This window comes from Pelodiscus sinensis, chromosome 11 (assembly GCF_052426305.1).
Source record: "Pelodiscus sinensis isolate ZL-2025 chromosome 11, ASM5242630v1, whole genome shotgun sequence".
In the NCBI taxonomy this organism is placed as follows: Eukaryota; Metazoa; Chordata; order Testudines; family Trionychidae; genus Pelodiscus; species Pelodiscus sinensis.
In genome coordinates, this window is record NC_143062.1 from 1,420,379 (window position 1) to 1,445,858 (window position 25,480).

At 41.6% G+C, this 25,480-nt stretch overlaps 1 protein-coding gene across 1 annotated transcript in view; it reads left to right on the plus strand.

Moving 5' to 3' along the window:
* The window catches only part of PHF2 (PHD finger protein 2), a 177,128-nt gene extending 158,917 nt beyond the window's left edge, over nucleotides 1-18,211 (plus strand). The window contains exons 18-22 of the mRNA XM_075939694.2: nucleotides 1,863-2,137; nucleotides 7,548-7,643; nucleotides 9,161-9,270; nucleotides 11,669-11,930; nucleotides 16,108-18,211. Of these exons, the coding sequence (XP_075795809.1) occupies nucleotides 1,863-2,137; nucleotides 7,548-7,643; nucleotides 9,161-9,270; nucleotides 11,669-11,930; nucleotides 16,108-16,196 (832 nt within the window). The 3' untranslated portion in view covers nucleotides 16,197-18,211. The remainder of the gene's footprint in view (nucleotides 1-1,862; nucleotides 2,138-7,547; nucleotides 7,644-9,160; nucleotides 9,271-11,668; nucleotides 11,931-16,107) is intronic.
* The last annotated feature ends 7,269 nt before the right edge of the window (nucleotides 18,212-25,480 follow it).

Genomic DNA, 25,480 nt, shown 5'->3' on the forward strand with positions numbered 1-25,480 from the left:
TGTTTCTTACCACTAGACTTCTTTGTCCACAGCCTACCAATTGAAAAGGCCTCCTGGCATAGCATTCTGTTCAGTGGGTACTTGAGTATGGAACACCTTCCTTCTTCCTTTTCAGTAGATCTTGACTTCAGTTCCAGGACCGTATGTTGGGATCGGAGGAAGTAAGAAGTACACTGCAGTCTGTGGAAAGCAGCAGTTCTGAAATCCAGTTTTGGCATATTGGGAATAACAGAAAGTGGAGCTTGAAAAGGTCCATTAGGGCATCCCAGCCTGTCCTGGATTTGTCAACACTGTGAACTGCAGAAAAAGGATCAGCACTGATCTTTTAATAAATGTGATTAAATGTATGGGTTATGGCAGAAATCTATGAAAAGCTCTTACATTCTACCTGTGTAATTGTAAGAGGATGTATTTTGTCGTGATCCGTATCTAACAATATCATTGCAAGGTGTAGTTTGAACAGTGTCCTGAGCACCCTGAAGGATGGTGGCCAAGGAGGAGCACTTTTTAAAAATACTAAGTTGTTATTTGAAAACCCAAGCCAATGCTGGTACTGGAGAATAGATTTCTATCAAACCAAACTTGAAGTTTACAAGTTCTGCAGTGATGGAATTCATGTGTGTAGCTGGTCAGCAGACCTGAATGACTTCCCATGCTCCCTAAGGTCATATTCCAGAATAATAACAGTTAAGGGCATGATTAACGCTAAAGGGTAACGTCAGCAAGACTTCTCATATGCTTAACTGTCTTGCTAGCTCAAAGCCTAACAACTCATCTCCAGGAGTGTGGGGCTTTTAGACTAGACCAATATTTTAACTAATAAAAAAAGCAATTTCAAACACCACTAATTACACAGTTTACTCCCCCAAAAGAACCAGAATGTTTAAATCAATACACATCACAAATGAGAAGCCATATGCTATGTTCCAGTGCAAAATATCAGCTCTGAACATATGATCCAAGCCTGACAGTGTAGAATGTTATTATAATTAATTTCTTTCATTGGACAGAGTCAGATGCTTAAGTTTCCTTTCTTTGGTGGTGTGACAGTGAATGGAAATGATGGTTTCCCAGCAGTGATGGGCAAACCCTTTTTGTTATCTCGCGTGAGAGATTAAGGGTGACATTTTCAAAAGCTCCTCAGTGACTTAGGAGCCCATTGACTTTGCACGAGTCATAAACTCCTTGACTTGGGCTCCCAAATCACTGAGGCTGCTTTTGATTATTTTACCCTGGTTTTTTTTTGTCCTTTTAGTCTGCTCCAGTTATAGAAGAGGAAGCAAAATACATGCCATTAGTTTACTTGTGATGAATTTGGCAAACAGGAAAAACTCCACAAATACTCTGTGATCACAGAGATGGCTGTTTGGTCACAGTGGAAGACTTTACTGAGTGTGTTCAGAATAAGAACAGAGTGCCATATCCTCAGATAGTAACACTGCCACAAGGCACTTGACTTCAGTAGCCCTGCTCTGATTTTCACCCGCTGAGGATCTAGCCAAGAAAGATTTTGTAGAAAGTCTCCCATGTATTTCTATTAACTGCTCAGTGTTTCCCTTTTTGTTGTGGGAAAAGTCAGTTGGCTTACTCTCTTTACTTGATCAAATTACCACTTCTGAAAAGGTATTCACAGAACTAAATTTTGGAAGATTTCTGATTTTATTTCAAATCTTTGTCCTTCTAACGTTCAGCTGGATCTCTACTTGGTATAAATTAATTTCACATATTACGCACCTACACAGTGGTGAGGCCATTAATCCAGAACTCAGACTGAGCTATATTTACACTTAATGCTGTTTATTGCATGTTGTTGATTTGGTAATTAGCGTAAAGCTCTTTATTTTGTTAATGTTTTCCCTTAGTCAGCCACCTGCATCTCCCAGCACACAGGAAGCAATCCAAGGAATGTTATCAATGGCAAATCTCCAATCTTCAGACTCCTGCCTGCAGACTTCATGGAGTACCAACCAAGCTAAAAATAACTCTATCTCAGCTCAAAACTCGAAAAAAACTGGGAACAGTAACAGCAAAAATGCAGGCAAGCACTTACCGAAGAAGAGCACAAAAAACAGCATTGACATTGAAGACTATGATGACCAGGACCATTTAGATGCCTGTTTTAAAGATTCTGATTATGGTAAGAGAAGGAATTAATTCCAATTCTGAAAGTATTTATGCATGTGCTTATAGTGATTGACTTTTAGTTAGTCCCATTAAAATCAAGGGGACTGCTCTGGTGTGGACACTGTTTGCATGTTTGGAGGGGGGTGCTTTATTGCTTGGATTAGTCTGTAGAAAATAGGCAAGATTAAAGAGAGATTAGATAGATTAGTTAGGCTAGATAGACAAGGGTGAACAGATAGATTAGATTGTTAGATAGGAATCAATAGATTAGAATAAACACACTGCATACGTGAGATTAGAGGAACAGATAGATTGGTATTTTATTTAGATTGAACCAAAATATATGACTTTTATGTAGTGTGGGGAAAGGATTTGAATAAGCACAGGAGTGAAGCTGAAACAACAATTAGCGAAGTCCTAAATCAGATATATACATTTAAAAATAGAACTTTATGCAGTATACCAAGAAACTATGATCATTACATGCCAATGAGGAAATGACTGTTAGAGAAACTGTCAGTAAAGAACCCCTGAATTAGATACGACAGGGTCATGATCTTAAATTTTAATGACAAGAATGCTAAACTCTTCACTAAAAGGAAAAGATGACTTTTTGAGACCACTACATCAAGTTTACTATATACTGGAAGCAACTTTTTTAAATAATATTGAAAAGCAGTGTATGTGTGTAAGAGAGAGAGAAAGAGCAGGTAAAAATACTCATACCCATAGAAAAGTAAAATCACACAGGGCTCAAGAAGGGTATGCAGTTCTTTAGCAACATAATAAAATATTACTTTAAAATGCTGCTGCTGGCTGTAAACCTTTAAAAAACATCACTGCAACCTGCTGTCACTATAGGTACATCTACACTGCAGAGCTATTTTGGGATACTGGAAATATCCCGAAATAGCTATTCCGTGTTTATTGAAGCAGCCCATTATTTCGAAATAGTTTTAGAAATAATGGGTGGCTTCTTTCGATGTCCCGGTAACCCTCATTCCACGAGGGTTAAGGGGCATTTCAGAATAGCGAGTTTTTTTGAAATTTAGCGCCAAATTACAAAATAAGCAGTTTAGAAATACACTTGAAATAAACTATCGAATTTGCATAGCGCAAATTGCATAGTTTGTTTCGAGCTAAGGGTGCTGTGTAGACGCACTCTATTAGATACACATATATTAAAGTTCAAATTGAAATACTTAGAAGTTTAGTGAAAACAAGGCATTTCCATTTTGAAAATATTGTAGATATTTAAAAGAAGTTAAGTGCATGTTTCAGGTTTGCAGTTACACCTACAAGATGCTGTATCAGGATAAATTACATGACAAATTTTGTGGAGGTATTATTTATAAACATGATCTATATGTGACAGTGGGAAAATGGGTAGGATGATATTTTAAACCCTAACGTTCTTGCTAATTATATATTTATGCTACTATTTAATAGTTCTTATTTGTTGTAAGCAGTCTGACTGTATACTGGTGCTGCATATGGTCAGCAGATTTTCAGTTCAGTGGCGAAATTAAGCAGTAATATTATAAGCATACATTGCTTTAACAGGCAAATATTGAAATAAAAATTGAGTGCACATTTCTTAAAAAAATGCCCTCTAGCAAGGAGTTTCTCTGTATCTATATTGTATGGACTAAAACTCAAATGATATTGTTATCAATCACCCAAAAGAACCATGCATGTTCATGGAGAGAAGCGTTCAGGTGGCATGTGGCTGCTCGCATATTTTAAAATGTGGAGAAAACCATTTCCAAAGGTTTCCAAAAACACCACCAACCCTATCTCCCTCTGCCCATTTATCTCTTTACCATTGAGTTATTTGTAGAGCCCCAGGAAGGGGCTGTGATTGCACCCAGTACGTTCTCTTGCCCTTGCCCTTATGTGAAGTGGGTCAATAATTATCCACGTTTTACTGTAGGGGAAAATGGAAACAGAACAGTTAAGTCACTTGCTCTAGGCCACATACTGAGTAAGTGTCAAAGGAAGCCAGCAGTCCCAGGTTCCCAGTCCCGTTCTTTGCCCACTAGATTCTGCTGCCTCTGAAGGTTTCACAAATGGATCTGTTTATGAGGAAAACGCAATGAAATGTAGTGAAAGTAAAATAAAATGTGAGAGCAGGAAAGGTTGAGCATTTCTGAATGACACAGCTGGTTCAGCCAAAAGTGAGCGAGGATTTCCGGTATTTGACAATAATACTCCTGATTTTCAAGCACGATTTAATGAACTGGGAAAAAACAAAACAAATCTGAATGCTTTTTTGCGGGGGTGAGGGCAGGATTCATATAATCTGGGATCCTAGGCATATCATAACACAGGTCACCATGTCTTCAACACCTATAGCCCTCTCTGAACCCATTTCCAGCTCCACACACACACATACACGTATGCATGCATACAAGTGGCAGAGATTCCCTGTCTCCCCTCATATGGGACAATGCAATCCCCCTACTTGGGCGCACCAGAGCAGCAGTAGAGGGCAAATACTGGCCTGCAGTATTTGGTTTACCAGCGTTAGCCCCTGGTGGCCGCTGTATTTACCTGCACCTCCATGGACAGGGGTGCTTGTAGCTCCTATTGGCCACAGATCACCGTTCCCAACCAGTCAGAGGTACAGGAAGCGTTTTCCCAGTCTGTATTGCTTCTCACAGCTCCCATTGGCTGCGAACAGTGATCCGTGGCCAAAAGGAGCTGCAAGCACCGTACCTGCAGAAGGGCAGGTGAATGTAGTGGTGGCAGCTGGCATGGGGCTAACCCTGGCAAATCACTGCTGTCTTTTACCCCCTGCTGCTCACAGTAGGGCCTCCGTCTGTCCCACAGAGAGGCAGGGCAGGGTTGGCAGGAGAACGGCAGCCCAGGAATTACCCCAGTCATTGCTTGGATGGGTAGGTGGGCTAAGCCTGCCACACTCCTAGCCTCCATATGTAGTCCTGAGTGTTCGTGGGACTCTTCCGAGTGGCTTGTAAGAGTTCATGTCCTGTTCACCCATCTCAGAGTGATTGTTTCAGGCTCAGGCCAGCATCTCTATATTAATTACACTCGGGTCATATTTTTAAACTTTTCACCATGATGGGGGTTTAGAACTTGCCTTTTTTTAAATGAAAATTGCAATTCTGCTGTGATCACATCATTCCAGGAGCAGGTGTCCTCAGCATTGATCCTTTTAATGAATGGAGATTGCCTATCTCCTAGAACTGGAAGGGACCTTGAAAGGTCATTGAGTCCAATCCCCTGCCTTCACAGCAGGGCCAAGTACCATCCCTGACAAAATTTTGCCCCAAATCCCCTCTGCAAGGATTGAGCTCACAAGCCTAGGTTTAGCAGGGCAGTGTTCAAACCACTGAACTATCTCATCTCTTTCCCTGACAACTAGCCTCTGTCTTAATCCAGCTCAGTTTTTCCCCCTCCCTGGCAGAGAACCAGTTAGTTTTAACCTTTTAGAAACAAACTAAGCTGGGATGGAAAATAAAACTCTAGGGCTATGTCTACACTTGCGGCTTCTTGCGCGAGTAATATGCAAATGAGGCTAAGCGTGGAATATCGCCGAGCCTCATTTGCATACCTAATGAGCCACCATTTTCTTCAGAAGAGGCTCTTGCGCAAGAAGGAGCGTCTACACTGCCCCTTGCGCAATGCCGTTACACCTATTACTTTTCAGGAAGAACGGCATTGCGCAAGAGGGTTTTCCTTGCGCAAGAAGGGGCAGTGTAGATGCTCCTTCTTGTGCAAGAGCCTCTTCTGAAAAAAATGGTGGCTCGTTAGGTATGCAAATGAGGCTCGGCAATACTCCACGCTTAGCCTCATTTGCATATTACTCGCGAAAGAAGCCGTGAGTGTAGATATAGCCTAGGGGATCAAACTGGGGAGAAACATCCTCTAAACTTAAAGAAGGTGGTGAAAGTTCCCCTACATCATTCCCTTCTCTAACCCTCAAGCCTTTCCATGCTGGAGCTCCTTGGTTGGGGAGCTGTGGATCCAGACAGGGCAGAAGAGAGAAGGAGCTGGGAATAGATCTCTGAGTTTTGGGGCTGGATGGGAGCAGGAACTAAGAAGAACCAGTACTATTCTGGTAGCCAGGTCCTCAGATCTACCCTGAACTCAGGACACCCATGAGCGCATGGCCTCTCTTCTCGTTGATGGAAGGACAATCCACTTCCCTCTGACAGAAACCTTGTAAGGTTGAACTCACTGACTCTTCTGTCTCCTAACTGTATTTTTCCTCAAGAGAGGACAGTGTGGCCCTTTATTTTTAGTCAGTCAGTAAGATGTGTGTGCTTTACAATGAGCAGAGCGAGGGGCAGAGGTCTGGAGGGAGCAAGCTGTGTCAATGCCTTCCCAGTGTTTTTTAACAGCAGCATTTTACTGAGTACAGTGTGGGATTTTATGGAGCAATTAGTTTACTGACTAATAATCTGAGAATAGCTTTGTGTTTTGGCCAAGAGCCTCTGCCTCTGGCTTAAGTGGGCCAAATTCCATGTGCCCTGCACAAGGCCCATTAAAATCAAAAGTGGCTTTTCCTGCAGACCAAAATTGGCAGTTGGCCCATGTAATGTGGAGCCCACCACTCTGTTCACTCTGAGAAAGGTCTAAGAAGTGACATTCATCACATCCCCTTTCACCCAACCAATGTGGTCACAATAGTGCTGGGCAGCAAACTGGCAAGCAGTCAGTGGCCTCACTTTTATCCCGACTTTGACATTAGCCCCTTTCTTTTCCCTAAGGGTACCACACTCTGCCTGTGTTTTTAAGCCATGTAGGAAATATTCTTCCACACCATGAGCGGGTCACCAGATGTCTATCAAGATAATCTATGTGCTGACCCATCTGACTGGGGAGTAACATCTCCCAAGCACCTGATGGTGATAGGTACTCCAAATAGGCCAAGCTGTATGTTAGGAGAGGACTGGCTTGTCCAAGCCAAGAATAACAGTGCACACTGCGCACCAACAACTGTATGATTGTTTTCATTACAATAGTACCTAGAGGCCTCCAACCAAAATTAGGAACCCCGTGGTGATAAGCAATGTACAAATACAGAGTAAGATCCAGACTGTGACCCCAAGAAATTGCAGTCTAAACAGACAAGACAGGCAAGGGATGGGAGAGAAAACAGACACAGTGAGATGAAGGGACTTGCCCATGGTATTACAGCAAGTCAGTGGCATTGCTGGGAAGAAAGCCCATTGCCCCATTAGATTTTTAGTAGAATGCTTTATCCCCAGAGCACCTGTGCTTCTTAGACATTTCACGCTGAGTGCTATCCTTGGCCGCAATGTATTTCATAGATATTCTAGGCCTGATTCGCCACTGTGCTAGCCTAGTTCTATGCTGATGGGTGCAGACACCAAATTCTTGTTTACTATAGTCTAATCAGCTGCTTCAATAAAAGATATTTTTTGTGTCTTGTGTAGTTTACCCTTCTTTGGAATCTGATGAAGATAATCCAGTATTCAAATCACGATCAAAGAAAAGAAAAAGTTCTGATGATGCCCCCTACAGCCCGACAGGTACGTGTAGTATGTCATGGCTGTCCAGTATCAGGGAGGATATTTCAGAATGAAAACTGAGAAGGAACAATGGGATTCATTATTTTAATCATAAAGATTGTGCTTGTCTGGAGTGTTCAGTTGCAAGACTAACTTAAAAAAAATAGTTCCACTTTTACAATCAACTACATTGAATTTAACACCTTCTGGGCTGTTTCTCTTCAGCCACCTTTTAAAAATCAAAAGCCACCTTCTGTAGGCTGTGGGTATCTTTTCCCTCCTACTGGTGAAATTGATAATGTATTTGGAGAAATCTAGCAGTGCTGAGGCTGCCTACAGCTTATATAGGAAAAAAGCATTAAAAAAGAAAATGGAGCATATAAACTATTCTATTTTCATTAAAAGCTCTGTAAAACCTAATCACTGCAGGGGATAGTTTCTGTGCTGTGCCTTACAGGATGTGCCACATTTTATAGTGCCCAGATTGTGGGCCGATGCAGCTTCTGGTGTGTATGGGAGAGCTCCTGGGGTTTGGCTGGGAAGCAGCTCAGAGTGTCCGTAGCTGTCAGTGCTGCCTGCTACATTAGTGGGGCTAAGATGGACAGGGGCAGTGCAGGCTGCTTCTGGGAGCCTTGTACAACATCCATCCTGGAAAAATTCTCTCCGGGCTAGTTGGGATGGGAACAGTTTGTGAAAATCCCTGTGAAGCATTTTGCCTGTTCATGTGGAATAAATTCACATTCCTTGAATGTTTCATTGTTCATGAAGTGTGGTCAGTTTTGGAAAATCTGAAAGCGAATACAGGTTGCCTCCTGAAAGCTATGTTGTTGAAGTAGAGTCCTGAGCTCTGCTTCTACATCTGCCATTCAATGACATTCATAATACTTGGCACTTATAGGTGTTAGCCTCATTTAAAAAGAAGCTTTCCTTTTCCCTGGTCACCCTCTTGGCCTTCATTTTGCTGCAGGCCTACCCCAGGGCCTGGCAATTCAAAAGGACCTGGAGTTCCTGGCCACTGCCGCTGCAACTGAGGCACTGGGCAGTGTGTGCTAGGTGGCTCTGAGGGCTTCCAGGGACGGGGGCTGCAACATGCAGGGCTGGCCTTACCATGAGGCGAACTGAGGCAGCCGCCTCAGGTGCCAGGGGGCGGGAGGCGCCACTAGGACCCAGTGTAGAAATTTGTGTCTGCTGCTGGTGCAGATGTAGGTAGCAGAGCAGCACCATGAGAGGAGTAGAACAGGAAAAAGGCAGAATGGAGACCTTTCAAAGTTTTGGCCCCAGCGAGAGGGCATGGGGGCGTGATTTGAGCTCCCGCCTCTGGTGCCAAAATGTTGTGGGCCGGCCCTGGTGACATGTTCCAGAAGACGCTGAGAGCTGGCTGCCTCAGCCCTGCCCCTTCTCCGAGTGCAGCGCTGCCCCCATCGCCATGCCCGGGGGCTTGAAAAGTCTGTCGGCCCCCTGCGCTGTTGGAATATGGTGCTTCCCCTCTACAGAGAGAATCGCTGTTGTACTGGATTTTGATTTGTTCTTTCATTTAGCAAGAGTTGGCCCCTCAGTACCTCGACAAGACAGACCTGTCCGAGAGGGTACAAGAGTTGCCTCCATTGAAACTGGTTTGGCAGCAGCAGCAGCCAAATTATCTCAGCAGGTGAGTTTGCATTCAATGTAACTTTCCCTTTGAAAATACCATTTTTTTCCCAAATGGAGCCATCTTCTCCTATTGCTTATTGAATGTTAACTATGTTGTAATGGCAGCTCATACTTAATTACTGCACAAGTCCAATTCTATACTTGGTGAATCATACCAGTAACCTCAATAGAAACAGGACCAGGCCCTAACTCACACTTTTAGATTTCCAGTGACACCACAGACTAGAGGTTTCTAACTTAGGTGCTTTTAAGCACACTGACAAAATTATCAGCTGGGCAGATCAAGTGAACAAAGTAGTATTTGGGGGAAGTCTTCAGTATAAGCACCTTTTAATTCAATAAGACTGATGGATACATTTACAAAGGTGCTTATGAGATTTAGAAATGTAGCTCCCATTTTCAAAATGACAGTAGGCATTTGAGGCCACATTTGCAAAGGTATTTAGCTATTATGTGCTTAGGCACATCATAAGATTTTCAAAAGTTCCTAAGCAGGTTAGGCACTTGAATCCCTTTAAAAAATAAGATGCAAATACTTATGTCTCTTAAGCATTTTTGAAAATATTATGCTAAATAACTGAAAATTGAGAAATGTACCAGATTTTCATAGTGTTTGTGAATTTAATTTTTTTTATATCAGATTCTGAAAGTTGCAATAAAACATTTTTGTATCTTGTAAACTTCACGGTTATGAAAATGGATGTCTGGATACAAAACATGCTGAACTTAATGATGCTTATAGAAAATCCTCATAGGAAGTAGGGGTAAATGTAGTGCCCACTGTCAACCTCATGGAGCCCCTGGAGATGTCTCGCGGAGCCCTGGGGCTCCACGGAGCACAATATGAGAAACTCTGTGCTGTTTTGTAATATGCTGTTTCGGAGTATTTCTTCTGGAACATCTTATTCTTAAATAATCATGCCGTGTAGACGTTTACCCTAAAGTACCAAAAATAAAAATTAGATATCTGTGACAACACACAGTTGACTGAAATGGCTGTTTTTTCCAGTTTAGTAATCCCATTTTTAACAGGCTACTAAAGCTTTTCTAATATCAGCCTGCTACCATCCACACTGGCTGTGTCTAGACTGGCCAGTTTTTCCAGAAAATCCACCACTTTTCCGGAAAAACTTGCCAGCTGTCTACACTGGCCGCTTGAATTTCTGCAAAAGCACTGACGATCTCATGTAAGATTGTCAGTGTTCTTGCGGAAATACTATGCTGCTCCCGTTCGGGCAAAAGTCCTTTTGCACAAAACTTTTGTGCAAAAGGGCCAGTGTAGACAGCTCAGATTTGTTTTCTGCAAAAAAGTCCCGATCTTGAAAATGTCGATCAGGGCTTTTTTGCGGAAAAGTGCATCTAGATTGGCACGGATGCTTTTCCGCAAAAAGTGCTTTTGCGGAAAAGTGTCCATGTCAATCTAGACGCTCTGTTCCAAAATGCTTTTAACAGAAAACTTTTCCATTAAAAGCATTTCTGGAAAATCATGCCAGTCTAGACATAGCCACTGAGTTTAAAATGTTCTTTCATTGTGACCAGAATTCACCATAGGCCATCACAGGCCTATGTACATAGGTTGTGGTCTACATTGGCACTATTCCCAGCTGACTTCTGAAGAGATGTTAATTTTTCCCCATGAGGTGAAAAATATTTAGCCTGATTGTTAGTGACTTTGATACTGTGCTTGTCTCAGGAATGGAGAAGGAAAAGGAGGTTTTAAACCATCTTTGTGCTCCCATATACTGGGCTTGTGCACAGGGCCTGGCCTAGCAGTCAGCGTGTGTAAGAGCAGCCTCAAGTCTACCATAGAGGAACTATCCTCTGGGAAACAAAGTGTAGCCACAGAGCAGTGCACCCTGACCACTCCCCTGACAGGCAGCACACACAGAGAGCTGAGGAAGAGCCAGTTTACAGCCTTACGTCAGCTCTCTACTGTCTGGGGAGCAGACCACCTGCACTAGGAGTGTCCTCATTGGGCCAGTTTTGCCCACTCTAAGGCCTTGTTACGCTGCCAGAGAGTCATAAATGGGCCTTGATGTAACTGAGAATCAGGCCCATTATATTTATCTTGTAACATTATTATTTGTATTATTGAAGAACTTTGGGACCTGAGACCTGTATCAAAGTACCATTGTGCTAGGGGCTGTACAAACAAGGCCCAAAGACAGTCCCAACCCCTAAAAGCTCACAAGTTACGGAGAGACCGCAGGTGGTGGATGCAACTGACATACTAGGAGATAGTTTTCACTTGCAGTTTCTAATAACCCTGTTCGCTCTGTGTCTTAATCCAGTTCTGACAATATCCTAATTCTTGACATGATACACAGTGTAATAGCGCTAGCAAATGCCACTGGTTGTCATCGTAGCTAAATGGGGCTTCTCTGCTTTATTGAAAGGAGGAACAAAAAGGCAAGAAGAAGAAGAAGACCAAAAAGAAGTTGTCACCCAACAACACAAATAAACTCTCTCAGGAAGGCAGCTCTCCTGAACCCAAACTGGAGTCTCATGCCAGCAGTCTAGCAGATCATGAATACACTGCTGGAGCAAGCACCTTTGGGGTCGCCCAAGTCAACAGAGGCTCGCAACCTATGGCACCTGGAGTTTTCCTCACCCAGAGGAGATCCTCCTCCTCCTCACAGAATAATGCAGCTGCCAAAGGTACTGTAAATGTTCATGGCAAAGATCCATGCAATTATTTAATCCTTCTCCCTACTCCATTGTATACTTGTTATCTTACAGTAGAGCTAAGCTTATTTACACCAGTAGAAGAGCTGGCTTTGAGTACTGAGTTGGGTTTTCATTGCTGGCCTGTGTTCCACTATGTGTGGGTGTCTTATGGGGGAAACGAGCCCTAGTACTTACCAAAGCAAACTCTATAGGCTATTCCCTGTTTTAGAGGAACTCATATCTGTGTCACAATCCAGCTCCTCTAGTATCTACAAAGCCATTCACAGCAAGAGCCTTTCTCCTGTCACATTTTACCCTTGGCTTGTTCCAAAATTCCATGTTTTCCCACTGTCTTATATATGTTTTTTCTGCGATTACCCCAGTGGAGTCAGGATCTGCACCATAGATCTTAACACAGATAAAATTCGAATGCATCTGTTCTTTCCTACATTTAATTTCAATTATGCAAATATATAAACTATATTTAGGAATTACTGTTTGAAGGAAATGATAATAGGAAAAATCCATGCGAATCAACTTGCTTTTTAATATTTTTGTTTGCTCTCTGTAATTGGAATTTTATGCTTACACTGGAGAATAGATGGATTTTTGTTTGTCTTCCACTACCTCTCTCTGGCTACGTCTAGACTATAAGCCTCTTTCAAAAGAGAGCGTCTAGACGGCAACCACTTCTTTTGAAAAAGCAGCTCGCTTTTTCGAAAGAGAGCACACAGGCAGTCTGGATTCTCTCTTTCAAAAAAGCCCTGTTTGCATTCAAGAACGCCTTTTTTTGAAAGAGTACTTTTGAAAATAGGTGTTCTTCCTAGTAAAATGAGGTTTACCACGGTCAAAAAAACCGCCGCATTCTTTCAATTTAATTTCGAAAGAACGCAGCAGCAGTCTAGACGCAAGGGCAGTTTTTTTTAAAAAAGGCCACTTTTTTCAGAAAATCCCTGTAGTCTAGACACAACCTCTGGGTCCACATGGAAGTTAAGAAAATGGTGGAGGGCGATAAGAAGGGAGGAGAGAGAGAGAGAACTCCCAAAATAACAAAATCAAAATAGCATGTCCCCACTACAGGGAGCCTCGAAATTAGTCTAAAGCAGGCTTCGTTAATGTGCATGCGCTATCTTGAGTTAAAACCCCAGGAAGCACCGGGGAGTAATTACTTCAAATTACTCTGGGGAATACTCTGTTATTTCGAAATAGCAGCAGCAGAGTATCCACACTAATGCTATTTCAAAATAACTATTTCAAAATAAGCGTATTCCCTGAGGAAAGCAGGAGTACAGATTTCGAAATAACGGGCTTGGTACTATGGATGCTCCATTTATTTCGAAATAACTCCCTAGTGTAGACCAGGGCCAACAGATGCAATGTCTGATAATTTAAGTGACTATTTCCCATGGTTTTAGAACTAGATGGAATTTACCGGCGATAGCAGGCAATTTGACATAGTCCTGTATGTCATGTGCTTAATTTGAAAACATCTGTATCCTTAAATGGCTGAAAATGTTTGAAATAACTTGTTTGAAATGTCAGAAACATTTTCTTAACAAGCTATTATTTATAGCAAACTCTGGGTCCAGAATACAAAGCCAAGTAAAAGTCAGAAAGATGCCAAGGATTTTTTTCATGCACCAAAATTAAATATTTAATTCATTACATTGTAATGCGTTCTCATTCGGGCACAAGTTGACCTGTTGAAATGAACTGGATTGTGTAGAAAACCAGGAATAGCTGAAAATGCAGCGGGCAAGGTATGCAAGGCTGTCCAAGCTTTGTGCCAGGAGGCAGAGTCTAGGGGTCAGACAAGGACACATGATGATGGGACTCCCTACCTCTGTGATGGAGCCGACAGCAGAAGAAGCAAATGCTTGACCTCTCTGGGAGAGGAAAATGAATGAGTAACTCTTTCTGACATCCCTGCGTGGCTGTTAATCAGAAGGAGGCTTTAGGATGCCTCTCTAGAGAGCCACATGGTGATTGCTAAAACAGGGCCTGCAAGACTGAATTTAATGGAGATTTTGTAATGGAGATTTCAGGAAAGGATGAAGGAGGCTGCAGTGTTAAACCAAATCAGCCAGTTTGGGGCCAGCTCTTCTGCTGGAGATGTCCAAGAGAGCTCAGTCCAGTCCAGCGCTGGAGAGAGAACATATATTTAAAACAGCAGCATGATTTCCCTCCCTTTTTTACAGTACACTCACTGCCTACCTGGAAGCCTGATTCAAAACCACTGAAGTCAGTGGAGAGATTTCCATTTCTTTTATTGTTCTTGGAGATATATATATATAAAATATGCAAACAGACACAGCTATATTCCCGTATTTGAGGGTGTGTATATGTATGTTATATACACAAAAATAAGAATGTGTAGGTTACATATCTGTGCATATTATCTTGACTACATACACAGTATGAAAAGTAAAGGTAAGTGGTAACTGAGCATTTATGTCTGTTTACTCATGTGAAGGTGTACAATTCTTGGCTTGACATGCAGCTAAGATCTTAATTACACTTCACTGTGGTTTCTTGAGGAAGCAGAAGACAAGTGTCTAGAGGGGGAAAAATTGCTGGCAGCATAAAAAACAGCACGTGCAACTTTATACAAGAATAGGTTTTAACTGTTAACTTCTAACACATGATTTCCATAATCTGACTTCTCCGTGTTGTTTTACTTGTGTCAAATTTGTTCACACTCTGCCAGAGCTGTTGTCTAGGATGGTTACAGTAGCTGGACAATGGGTAAAGGATACATTTGTGCCTACCTACTGCTTTCTCCCCAGTGGGTGAAGACAAAGGTGACCACGTTGCAGTAGTCATGATGATCCGGTGCATCACATGCTAGAATGGGAGTCAGGGGACGTGACCTGATCAGTCCTCCACTCTGTTTCTGGCTCATTGTGGAGTAATTTATTTGTTCTCCACCTTTTCTGTGTGTCAATGTGGAAGATGGCACTTTTGGTTTTAAAACTGCCCAGAAGAAAGGCACTGCTCTATCAATAGCATCATTTGTAGTAAAGTATGGAAGAACGTGGAGATGGTTGAGCTTTGATATTTCAGTCTTTGCCCAGCTGAATCTTTTGTTCACTTGAGTAGGAGGCTTGCCAGTAAAAGTTGCAAGATCAGAACCATGGCTCAGCCTAAGCCTTCGTGCCACTAGCAAGACACAGCCAGAATATCTGCACTTGTCTGATTGTTCATGGATTAAAAGATAGTTTCTGTGTCACTTTATATGACACACCATAGAGGAGTAGGTTACACAGGAGTGCAAGCAAAAAGCCAGAAAACAAGTATATGACAATGTAAAATCAGGAACGAAGTTGATATATTTCCTAGATGTGTCAGAGTGAATATGATGGATGTCACAATATGGTCACAGATGAAAAGGAAACAAAGTGTACTAATGCTGTTAACTATTATAGAATTTAATCATTATGTCTTAAAAGAATAAATACAATTAAAATGAACCTCAGTTTTTGAAACTGTGCACTGTTTTCTTCTTTAACCTAATGCAGCGAGAGAGACAATCATAAGCTTTGCAGCTTTTAAAGTGCACAGTTAAGCTGTCTATAGAAATTAATTTTTAAAAACTTTCTTTCCTGTGAATGCTTCCACTCCAAAACACGAGGGTTTCACACCACGCTTGGAACCATCTAAATTCATTTAAATATGGAGAGTGAGTTTGCACTAATTTGTTGGTACTGAGTTTTGGACACATGGACAATTGAATAGAGCCCCCTACAGAATAAATGTTTGCATGCTTTCAAATGCATTTGGTTAATCAGCACAGTGACATGGGGAATGGTACTTTCAGGATTTTTGTACCACCTCGGTTTCACTCTTACTATGGATTTTAACCAAGTTTCATTAAGACAATCACCAAGAATGAGCTACTATAGAATGGAGGTTGGGATACACAGCGCAGCATGTAATGTATGGCAATATTCTGACTGATGTGTTAAACCCGCACACGTGCGCAAACACACACACACATCTTAACTTTGAGAATTTGTAGTATACACATCCAAAATGTAATCACTTCACTGTGATTGTACCAGTTTATACCACCTTGGAAAGTTTTTGTACCAAGCAAACCTACTCTGTTGTTTCTACATAGTTGCTGATGCTGTTACTTAACATGTTCATTTTTTCCCCCAATTTTCAGGAAAACGTACAAAAAAGGGCATGGCTACCGCGAAACAGAGGCTTGGGAAGATTTTGAAAATCCATCGGAATGGGAAACTTCTCCTTTAATATTTTGAAAACTGGGACTTGATCAAAGCTCAGTAATTCCTGAGCAGACACTAACTCTTCAACTCTTGAAGGACTTCAGTAGTATTGTGCATCATCTTAGGGACAATACCAGTTAACTTTTTGCCACCACTTTAATAATTCTTTTTAACTTTCAGCAGTTAAAGTGTACAGAATACTGCTATAAATATTTTTTAATATAGATGTCCTTTCTCAAATTGCTGAGAGTGACTAGTTCGCAAAAAGTTAATGATAACCCAAGAAATTGAGGATCATTCCAGTTTTAGGAAAGTATCCCTTTAACTTGTTCATAAGTGGAAATCAGTTGTTTTAACAGAATGAACATCCATTTAAGTTACATTTCAATTAGAAAAATACTGTCTTTAAAGAGGTATCTGGTCCAGGAGCAAAAAATTAACTTTAAAATTCTGCATTTGTCTAACAATATTAAAAGTGGGGGACCGTAAGTTTGATTTCTGGGGACATTTTCCCATGCTATAGCAACTACAGCAGGCAGTCTGCACAATGTGAAACTTAATTATCTCACCCTGACCATAATAGGGATGTGTTGGAGGAGCATTACTGCACTTGAGCACTACCCTGTGCGCCTCCAATAGCTGCTGGTTAGACAACACTGGGTGCACGAGGCAGCAATCGTTATGCACAGTGGGAGCTGGTTTACTGGGGGTTTGTCACTGGTTGGGATTTTTAGCTCTGTGTCTGTGAGTCTGTGGTTTTTTAGCTAACTGACACATGATGGTACAATAGCTTGTGTCAGTATCAAAATCAAAGCACACAAAGATGTGTTGCAGACTTTGCAATCACTTTAACTGCAGTCCATGAGGTCAAATTTTGTTTCTTCATGTGCAATTTTTGACGTTTATATCAAAGCACTTCTTATCAGAGACACTTACCTTGGGAACGAGGGCTGCATACACCCAGGTGTCAGAGAGTGGGAAAGTTTAGCTTATTGACAATTTGACTGGATACTTTTTTGTCGTTTAACTCTTTTAGTGTTTGGTGTAGAGTGCATTCTTTTACCTTAAACTGCTTGTCTGCATATAAACACTTGAGGGGTTAAATTTGTTTCTCAGGCAATCCCACATTTTAATTTTTAGATGTGTTTACTAAGGCATATTTTTCATAGAATGTAGCTTGTAAATAGCTTTTTAAATAACTTCTTTTTTATAAAAGTAAAGTATCTTTAGACATTTCTTTCTATAGACGACTTCGTTAACATTTATACAAGTCATTGCTGAATATTATCAGTTGTATTTTAGTTTGATTTTAAAAGGGCGGGGTGGTTTTTGTTTTGGTTTCACTTTCTTTTTGGGGGGATTTGGGCGTTGCCTGGAAAACAAGTAAAACTTTGTGCAGCCTTATAAAATGTCTTATACAGAATCAAATAGTACAAAATAATCTATTTAAAACACATTTTGAAGAATAATCTTCAACTTTAATACCAGCTCTTTGTTTTAATTCTTGTATTATGAGGGGATACAATTATTTTACTAGCACCTTGTGAAGTGTTTCTGTGTTTTGTGATGATGTAATTTATTAATGTTTGTAGCTTTTTATATTTGTACATTTCTTATGAGCTTTGTTTATATACACATTACCTGGATGTGATGTCCATGGGGATAAAAAACAGCTACAGGAAACAACTGAGGCCTTATTAACTAACCTTTATACTATTACAGTGGGACATAGATTCTGAATGCTAGGAGTCTGAGAAAGTTAGTTGAATAGGGCCCCAGATTTATGCAGAGCAGGGTTTTTAAGCTTCCCTAGTATACTGTTCTTGTTGAGCATTTATATAATATAACCCAGACATCATGCTGTTTTTTTATTATTATTTTCGCAACATGTACATTTCTAACAAAGTTTATTGTGGCTATCTATTACAGTGTTTTATTTACTGATTCATATCAAATGCTCTTGTATCAAGTCCATGAAATCTAAGTAAACTTAGATCAAAGTTTAAAAAAAAAGTAAAATATTTCAGGTTTTGTATAGAATTGTGTTTGGTGTTTTTGTAGAGTTTTTCACTCTAACTTATTACTTAATCATTAGTAGGGGCTCAATAATGTGATTTCATAAACATGCCACCTGACTGATGTCAACAAGATAGGATGTGCAGATACTATGGAGCAGATTGCGATTCTTTGTTGGTGGCTCCTCTTGAGTTAGAGAAGGCAGCCATGACTGGGCGGAGATAGTCGGAGAAAAGTTTAGAGTAGCGAGGTGATCGGGAATCTCATAAGTTGGGAATTCTGCTACCTACGGAAGGTCTCAATCATGCACATTGGTCCACATGGATATGCATCCCTTCTCTGCCGTGCCTGCATGGACCTATGTCAAAGTCAGTGAAGTTCCATGCAAACACAGAGAATCACCAGTGAGTTCTTATTGCAGGGTTAGGATCTACATCTGTAAAGTTGGATTGAAAAATCTCCTGTGACCAGGCCTTTTGGTACTCTCAGGGGGCTGCTATTTTTCCAGAATCGATTTAGCAATCTCTACTTGTGTACTAAAAAGATCAAAGGTATTTTCAGTCCAACACTGGCATAAACCACCAGAGGCCATGGTTAAAAAAATAATAAAGAGGAGCATTAAAAAGAAGACATTTGCATGGTCTAACATCCAGCACAGAAATAACTCCATAGAGCACGAGGCAAGGCCGAAAGCAGTGACATAGCACAGCAGAAAAGATTTATTTTCCCAAGAAGTTTATACCAGGTCTAACAACCCATCTCTCAGCTTCAAATCAGGCTGTTTTCTAGCCAGTCTTCCTTAAAGTAGTAACTGGAAGCTGTCACTGAGCTCAGTATCATATCCTGTCCCTTTTCTCCACCTACCACTGCCAGCACCAGTCTCCACGCCCCCCGCCTCTCCTTCTTTGAACAAACCACTGGGTCTTGGCCTTGTGGATTGGGTTAGGAGGCAAGAGTTGAGGAAGAGTTGGTTGCCTCAGGTGTCAAGACGAGGAGGTGGAGGATGGTGTATAGTGGCAGAGAGGAGAATGGGAGTCTTGGATTAGGCAGGTTCCCATTCTGTATTGCCTTTTGCTTCCACAAAGCCTCACTTGAGTGGTCACCTCTAGCAATTCCTTAGATACAATCACAACCACAACATGACACCTGAATGTTGCAGAGAAAGTGGAACAACCAGAATATTTCAAACAGTCCTAATCATTAGCCTTTCCATAACTGAATTGATTATCTTTTGCATTGCTAAGGGTCTCAATTGATGCAGCTTCTCCATTAATACAGTTATTTTTATTTTGTTCCAGCACACAGGCAAAACACACTTCTGAATGTTGTAAAACCCTGCATTCTTGACAAACCCAAAATGTGGCACCTCACAAAAGATTAAACTACTAACCTAGGGTATGTCTACACTACCTCCCTAGTTCGAACTAGGGTGGTAGTGTAGACATACCCCTACTTCTCAAGAAAACTCAGCACAGGATTGTCATACATGGGCCAAGTGCACTTTCTGCGACTGCATGCCTGAAAAACTAAGAAAGGAATCATAGAATCCTAGCGCTGGAAGAGACCTCAGGAGGCCAAGTCCAGCCCCCTGCCCGACGCAGGACCAATCCCAAATAAATCATCCCAGCTAGGGCTTTGTCAAGCTGGACTTAAAAACCTCTAGGGATAAAGATTCCACCACCTCCCTAGGTAACCCATTCCAGTGCTTCACTACCCTCCCAGTTTTTCCTAATATCCAACCTAGACCTCCCTCACTGTAACTTGAGACCATTGCCAGTGAGGAAAGCTTTCTCGATTTAAGCAAGAGGCCCTCCTCTTTTATCAGCAATGGGAGCAGCTGGCACAGGATTAAAAAATACAGAACACCAGTGGCTGGAGCCATCCTAGCAGGAGGGGCGCAGAAGGGAAGTATGGCATCACATGTGTTACATAATGTGCTGCAAAAATAGTTCTGCACCATGACCTGGATTTTTGTCCTTGATTCATCAAACACTTGCCATGAAGCACGTGAGTAGTCCCACTAAAGTTACCGGCATCATACAAGCTGTGTTTATATACCTTGATGAAATCAGGCCGCAAATCAGCATGTGTTGAATTACATCACGCAATATGTGCTACAGTATGTGATGGGATAAACTGGTGACAGCCCTTGAAATTAATGTGACATGTTAAAGCCGCTGAGGCTCTGTCTATGCTATGCTGCTTTTAGCTCTGTCAACACGACCCTGTTGGTTAAAACTGGTGCATGTGAATGCTGTTTGGCAGTGCTTTTGCTGACAAAATTCTTCTTCTCCCACAAACGGCTTTTGTGTTAAGACTTGTTACCATAGTTCAAGTTCAGCAGACTGACCATGCGTTTTTAAAGCAAGACATGCTGCACGCAGGCGTGGTTAGTGTTCTGTTAAATCAAAAAATGTGACTAGCCACTAGATGGCACCCAACTTCTTCATTAGAAGCATCATTTGAATTAGTGTGACCCATTTGATTTAGCGGACAGAGCCCTGACATGATGATGATGGTGTTGTTTAACCTTTTCCCAAAGTAGGCTGGTGACTATAAAAGAGGGGAGAAAATATCCCAAAGTCAGTAGTCCAGCCCCAGTCCTCCTACAACTGTGGAATTGGAGCACGCAATGAGATGTAAGAGAATCACATCCCCATGCAGCCTGATCCTTTACAGGGCCTTGAACCAGTCTCCCACTGGTGAGCACACCATAGGCTGGGGCCAGACTCTCTCTGCCTCTGCAGAAGAATTCATGACACAATTAACACTTACAGCAGTCACGTGACCCTGCCAAGACTCCACTGTCACAACCATGGCAGCAGAGTTATGCTCGCTTTGGTGCTATCCCAATGGCTATGTATGTATGAATGTATTGTAGAGTGAAACAGCTTCCACTGGAGAGACTGAGGAAGAGCCGTACCTCAGAATAGAGCATGCCCTGGATGAAAGGAGACCTATGATAGGATATCTGGGGTCAAAATCCCTACTCTAATAAGGCAGACTGGAATTTGAAAATGCTGGGATGCTCTAATTATTGGGCAGGAAGAGGAGTGTTACCCGCACACCTGCTCTTTCAGTGTTAATGAAAAAAGCTGGACCTTGGATGCAGGTCTAACTGTTTGATGCAGTGTCCTTCGCCCCTAGGTCACTAAGGGTGCGTCTTCACAGCAGTATTATTTTGGAATAACTGACGTTATTTCAAAATAATAATGCGAGCGTCTACACAGCAATTCCGTTATTTCAAATAATTTTGAAATAACGGATGGCTTAGTCCGACTTCTGTAAACCTCATTCCATGAGGAATAACACCTATTCCGAAATAGCTATTACAAAATAGCAGTAGTGTGGATGCTCCATTGCTGTTATTTTGAATTAGCTTCTCCCCAGGGCTATTGAAAGTAATTACTCCATAGTGCCTGCTGGATCTCTAAATCGAGGTAGCACATCCACATTAGGGGAACCTGCCTCGGACTAATTTGGAGGCTTCTCTGTAGTGTAGATGTGCTATTTTGAAATAAGCTGTTTCAGAGTATTTCTTTCAGAATAGCTTATTTGGAAATAAATGTGCAGTGTAGATGTACACTAAGTGTGTAAGGAACAGAGTTCACTAACTGTCATGCACAGAATTTGTCTGTGGTTTTCACCAGTGTATATACATTTGACTATGGCACAGCAGCCAGATGAAGTATGAGGGCTTCAGCATGGTACAGCCGCCTTTAATTACGCATTAATTAGAACAGGAGTAAGTGAGCACATGCCTTTACTTGGCACCATGTATGCAAGAGACTGTAGCTCTCTGAGCCAGGGCGTGGTGAGGATGCCTTGGTTGGGTTGTCTTTCAGAAATTCACATAAGAGTGAGCCCAAGGAATCCTCCCTGGACTATAGGCATGTGCAGAATGTACAGGAGGGTTCTCTTGGCTCTGCAGAGATGGACTAAATTTATACAAACATTAAGGGTTAGCTTCATTTATGTGCTGCCAGTAGGCTTGGCATAGGATCTGATGTTTCTGTAAAACTTATTTGCTTACTTAGATTAGCCTAAATGAGCGATCTTTATCTTCTCCAGGGAATCCTGGTCTACCGTCTCCTAGCCAATAGAAATTATTAGTTTCATACTGAAAGCTACAATGGTTTCACGCACACTCTCTGTAGCCATGACTCATTGCAAACAAGTGTTGGAAACACTGAGGGATGGTCTACACTGAAAACTTACGCTGGCAGTGCTGTCTCTGGGGGAGCGGGGGCGTGAAGACTCTGAACCCCCAAGTGATGTAGCTACGCCGCCCCCAACTCCTGTGTAGACAGTGCTAGGTCAATGGAAAAATCATTCCATGGACACAGCTACCACTTCTCAGGCAGGTGGATTAACAGCAACAGGAGGAGTGAGTGTCTACATTGAAGGGCTGCTTTTCCACTCCACCATTTTCAGTATGGACACATACGCCCTGCACTCAGGGGACTCAGAGGGCTGGGGGAGGGGTACAGTGTGCTCTGGGTGGGGTGGAGGGCTGGCTACCCCAATCCCTTCTGGACCACGGATGTTGCCAGACCAGAGAGTCCCAGACCAGAGAAATTCATCTGTACTTCCTTTTGTTTGTTTGAAACCTGCTACCTATGAATTTCATTTGGTGACCCCTAGTTCTTGTGCTATAGGAAGGAGTAAATAACTCTTCCTTATATATTTTCTCCACACCACTCATGATTTTATAGACCCCTTAGTCATCTCTTTTCCAAAATGAAAAGTCCCAGTCTTATTAATCTCTTTTCATATGGCACCTGTTCCAAACCCCTAATCATATTTGTTGCCCTTTTTCTGAACCTTCCAATATATCTTTTTTGAGATAAGGCAACTACATCTGCACCTAGCATTCAAGATGCGAGAATACTATGGATTTATAAAGAGGCAATATGATATTTTCTGTCTTGTTATATATCCCGTTCTTAATGATTCCCAACATTTTGTTTGCTTTTTTGCCTGCTGCTGAACATTGAGTAGATGTTTTCAGAGGACTATTCACGATGACTTCCAAGATCTCTCTCATGAGTGGTAACAGCTAATTTAATCCTCATTATTTTATAATCTTGGCTGGGATTATGCTTTCTCTGTGTGTTACTCTACATTAATCTACATTGAATTTCATCTGCTACTGTGTTGCCTAGCATCCAGTTTTGTGAGATCCTTTTGAAGCTCTTCACCATCTGCTTTGGATTGAACTATCTTGACCAGTTTTATATTATCTGCACATTTTGCCACCTCACTGATTATCCCTTTCTGGAAATCATTTACGTATATGAAGAATAAGGCTGGTCCCAAAACAGACTCCTGGGGACGTCGTTAGTTACCCCTCTCCTATCTGAAAAACTGACCATTTAGGGCTTATCTAGACTACGCGGAACAGTTGAAAGAGGATATGCAAATTCCCTGGGAATCTGCATATCTTCTGCTCGCACTTTCAAAAGTGGAGCTTTCAAAAGTGAAAGTAGTTTAGATGCGGCTTTTTCAGCAAACTGCCCCCTTTGGCGAAAAGCTGCGTAAACCTCATTTTTTCCCACAGAATTTGCATATTCTCTTTCACCTGTTCCGCATAGTCTAGATAAGCCCTTAGTCTTTTAACCAGTTACCAATCCATGAGAGGATCTTCCCGCTGATCCCCTGACAGCTTACTTTGCTTAAGAGCTTCTTATTTTTAAAAGCAAGTTGTAAATTGTGTAGGTTCTGGCTAATCTCTGAAGGATTGTTTTAAATGTTTACGAATAGCTTCAGTTAAGATAAATTAATGAAGCAATCTTATCAGGTTGTAAAAAGCCAGAGAAGATATATTGTCAGATGGAGTCAAGAAGAGATCAGGATGACTACCGCAGGAGCTCTTTAAGGACCCGAAAATCAAAAAGGAACCCCACAAAATGTGGAAACATGGATAAATGGCTAAGGCACTTAAACCTAACAAGAGACATAAGAGACAACAGGAAGAGGTTCTTTAAATACATCTTTATCAACGATTTAGCTGATGGCATAGAGAGAGAATACTTATTAAGTTGGCAAATTATATGAAGCTGGGAGGGGTTTCAACTGCTTTGGAGGATAGGGTCATAATTCCAAATGATCTGGACAAACTGGAGAAATGATCTGAGGTAAAAAGGATGAAGTGTAATAAGCACAAATGCAAAGCACTCCACTTAGGAAGGAACAATCCATTTCACACATACAGAATGGGAAGTGACTATCTAGGAAGGAGTACTGAAGAAAGGGATCTAACGGTCAAAGTGGACCACAAGCTAAATATGAATTAACAGTGTGATACTGTTGAAAAAAAGCAAACATGATTCTGGGATTATTTTTTCAGGAAGAACGGCTCTTGTGCAAGAGGGGATTTTTATGTGCAAAAAGGAGCTGTCTACTCAGCTCCTTTTTGAGCAAAACCCTCTTGCGCAAAAATGGCCCCCAATTAATTACGCAAATGAAGCTTCATTTGCATAAGCTTTTCCGGACGAAGGCTACAGTGTAGCCATAGCCTCAGTCATAGCAGCTGAGAATGGCCAAGCAGGTGTGAGTATAGCCATCAGATTAGCATTTGAGATATAATACTAATGCTCATGAGGAATTTACAGAGATCCCTGAGGTTCATAGAGGTCCTGCCTTTAAGGCATACCTGAAGGGTAAAATAATGCAGATCAGAAAAATAATGTAGATCAGATGTGTCAGATTGCCCTTGTCTCTTTCAACCTTCTTTCAATAACGGTCAGAAAGAATTAGATGCAACTGAAGATGACGACGCTATACTTGGTCTCACAACAGAACATGGGCTATCTGTTTACCAGTATCAGCAAAGAAAAGCACCGGGTTCATTCTGGAAAAGCAGAGCGTTACCTCCAGCACTGGCAGTAGAAGTCTGTCATGGAGTCACCACAGAAGAAATGGGGTGGAGAGAATACCAGACAGTACAATCTTTATTTATCAAAACAAAGCTTCAGCCCTTCATTGTGAAAGTTCCCTTGGATGTCATTAGGATTTTTGCCTGCTTAAAGCCTGCAGCAATATGAAGATCTCAGGTGAAAAAGAATAGGCAACATGAAACCCAATCTCACAGAAGAAAATTCTAAGTGTGCGCAAGGGCAATATGGAGAAGCCATCTTGTATTCTAACTAAAAAACAACCTGTCCATGTTCCAGAAGTCTTCCCCAATCCCGGACACACCATACCTGCTGGTAGTCTATCACATGAACAAGATATGGGATTTAGGGCCTAACAGAACAGGATGCTGAACACCGTCTAGACTGTGGGTTTCAC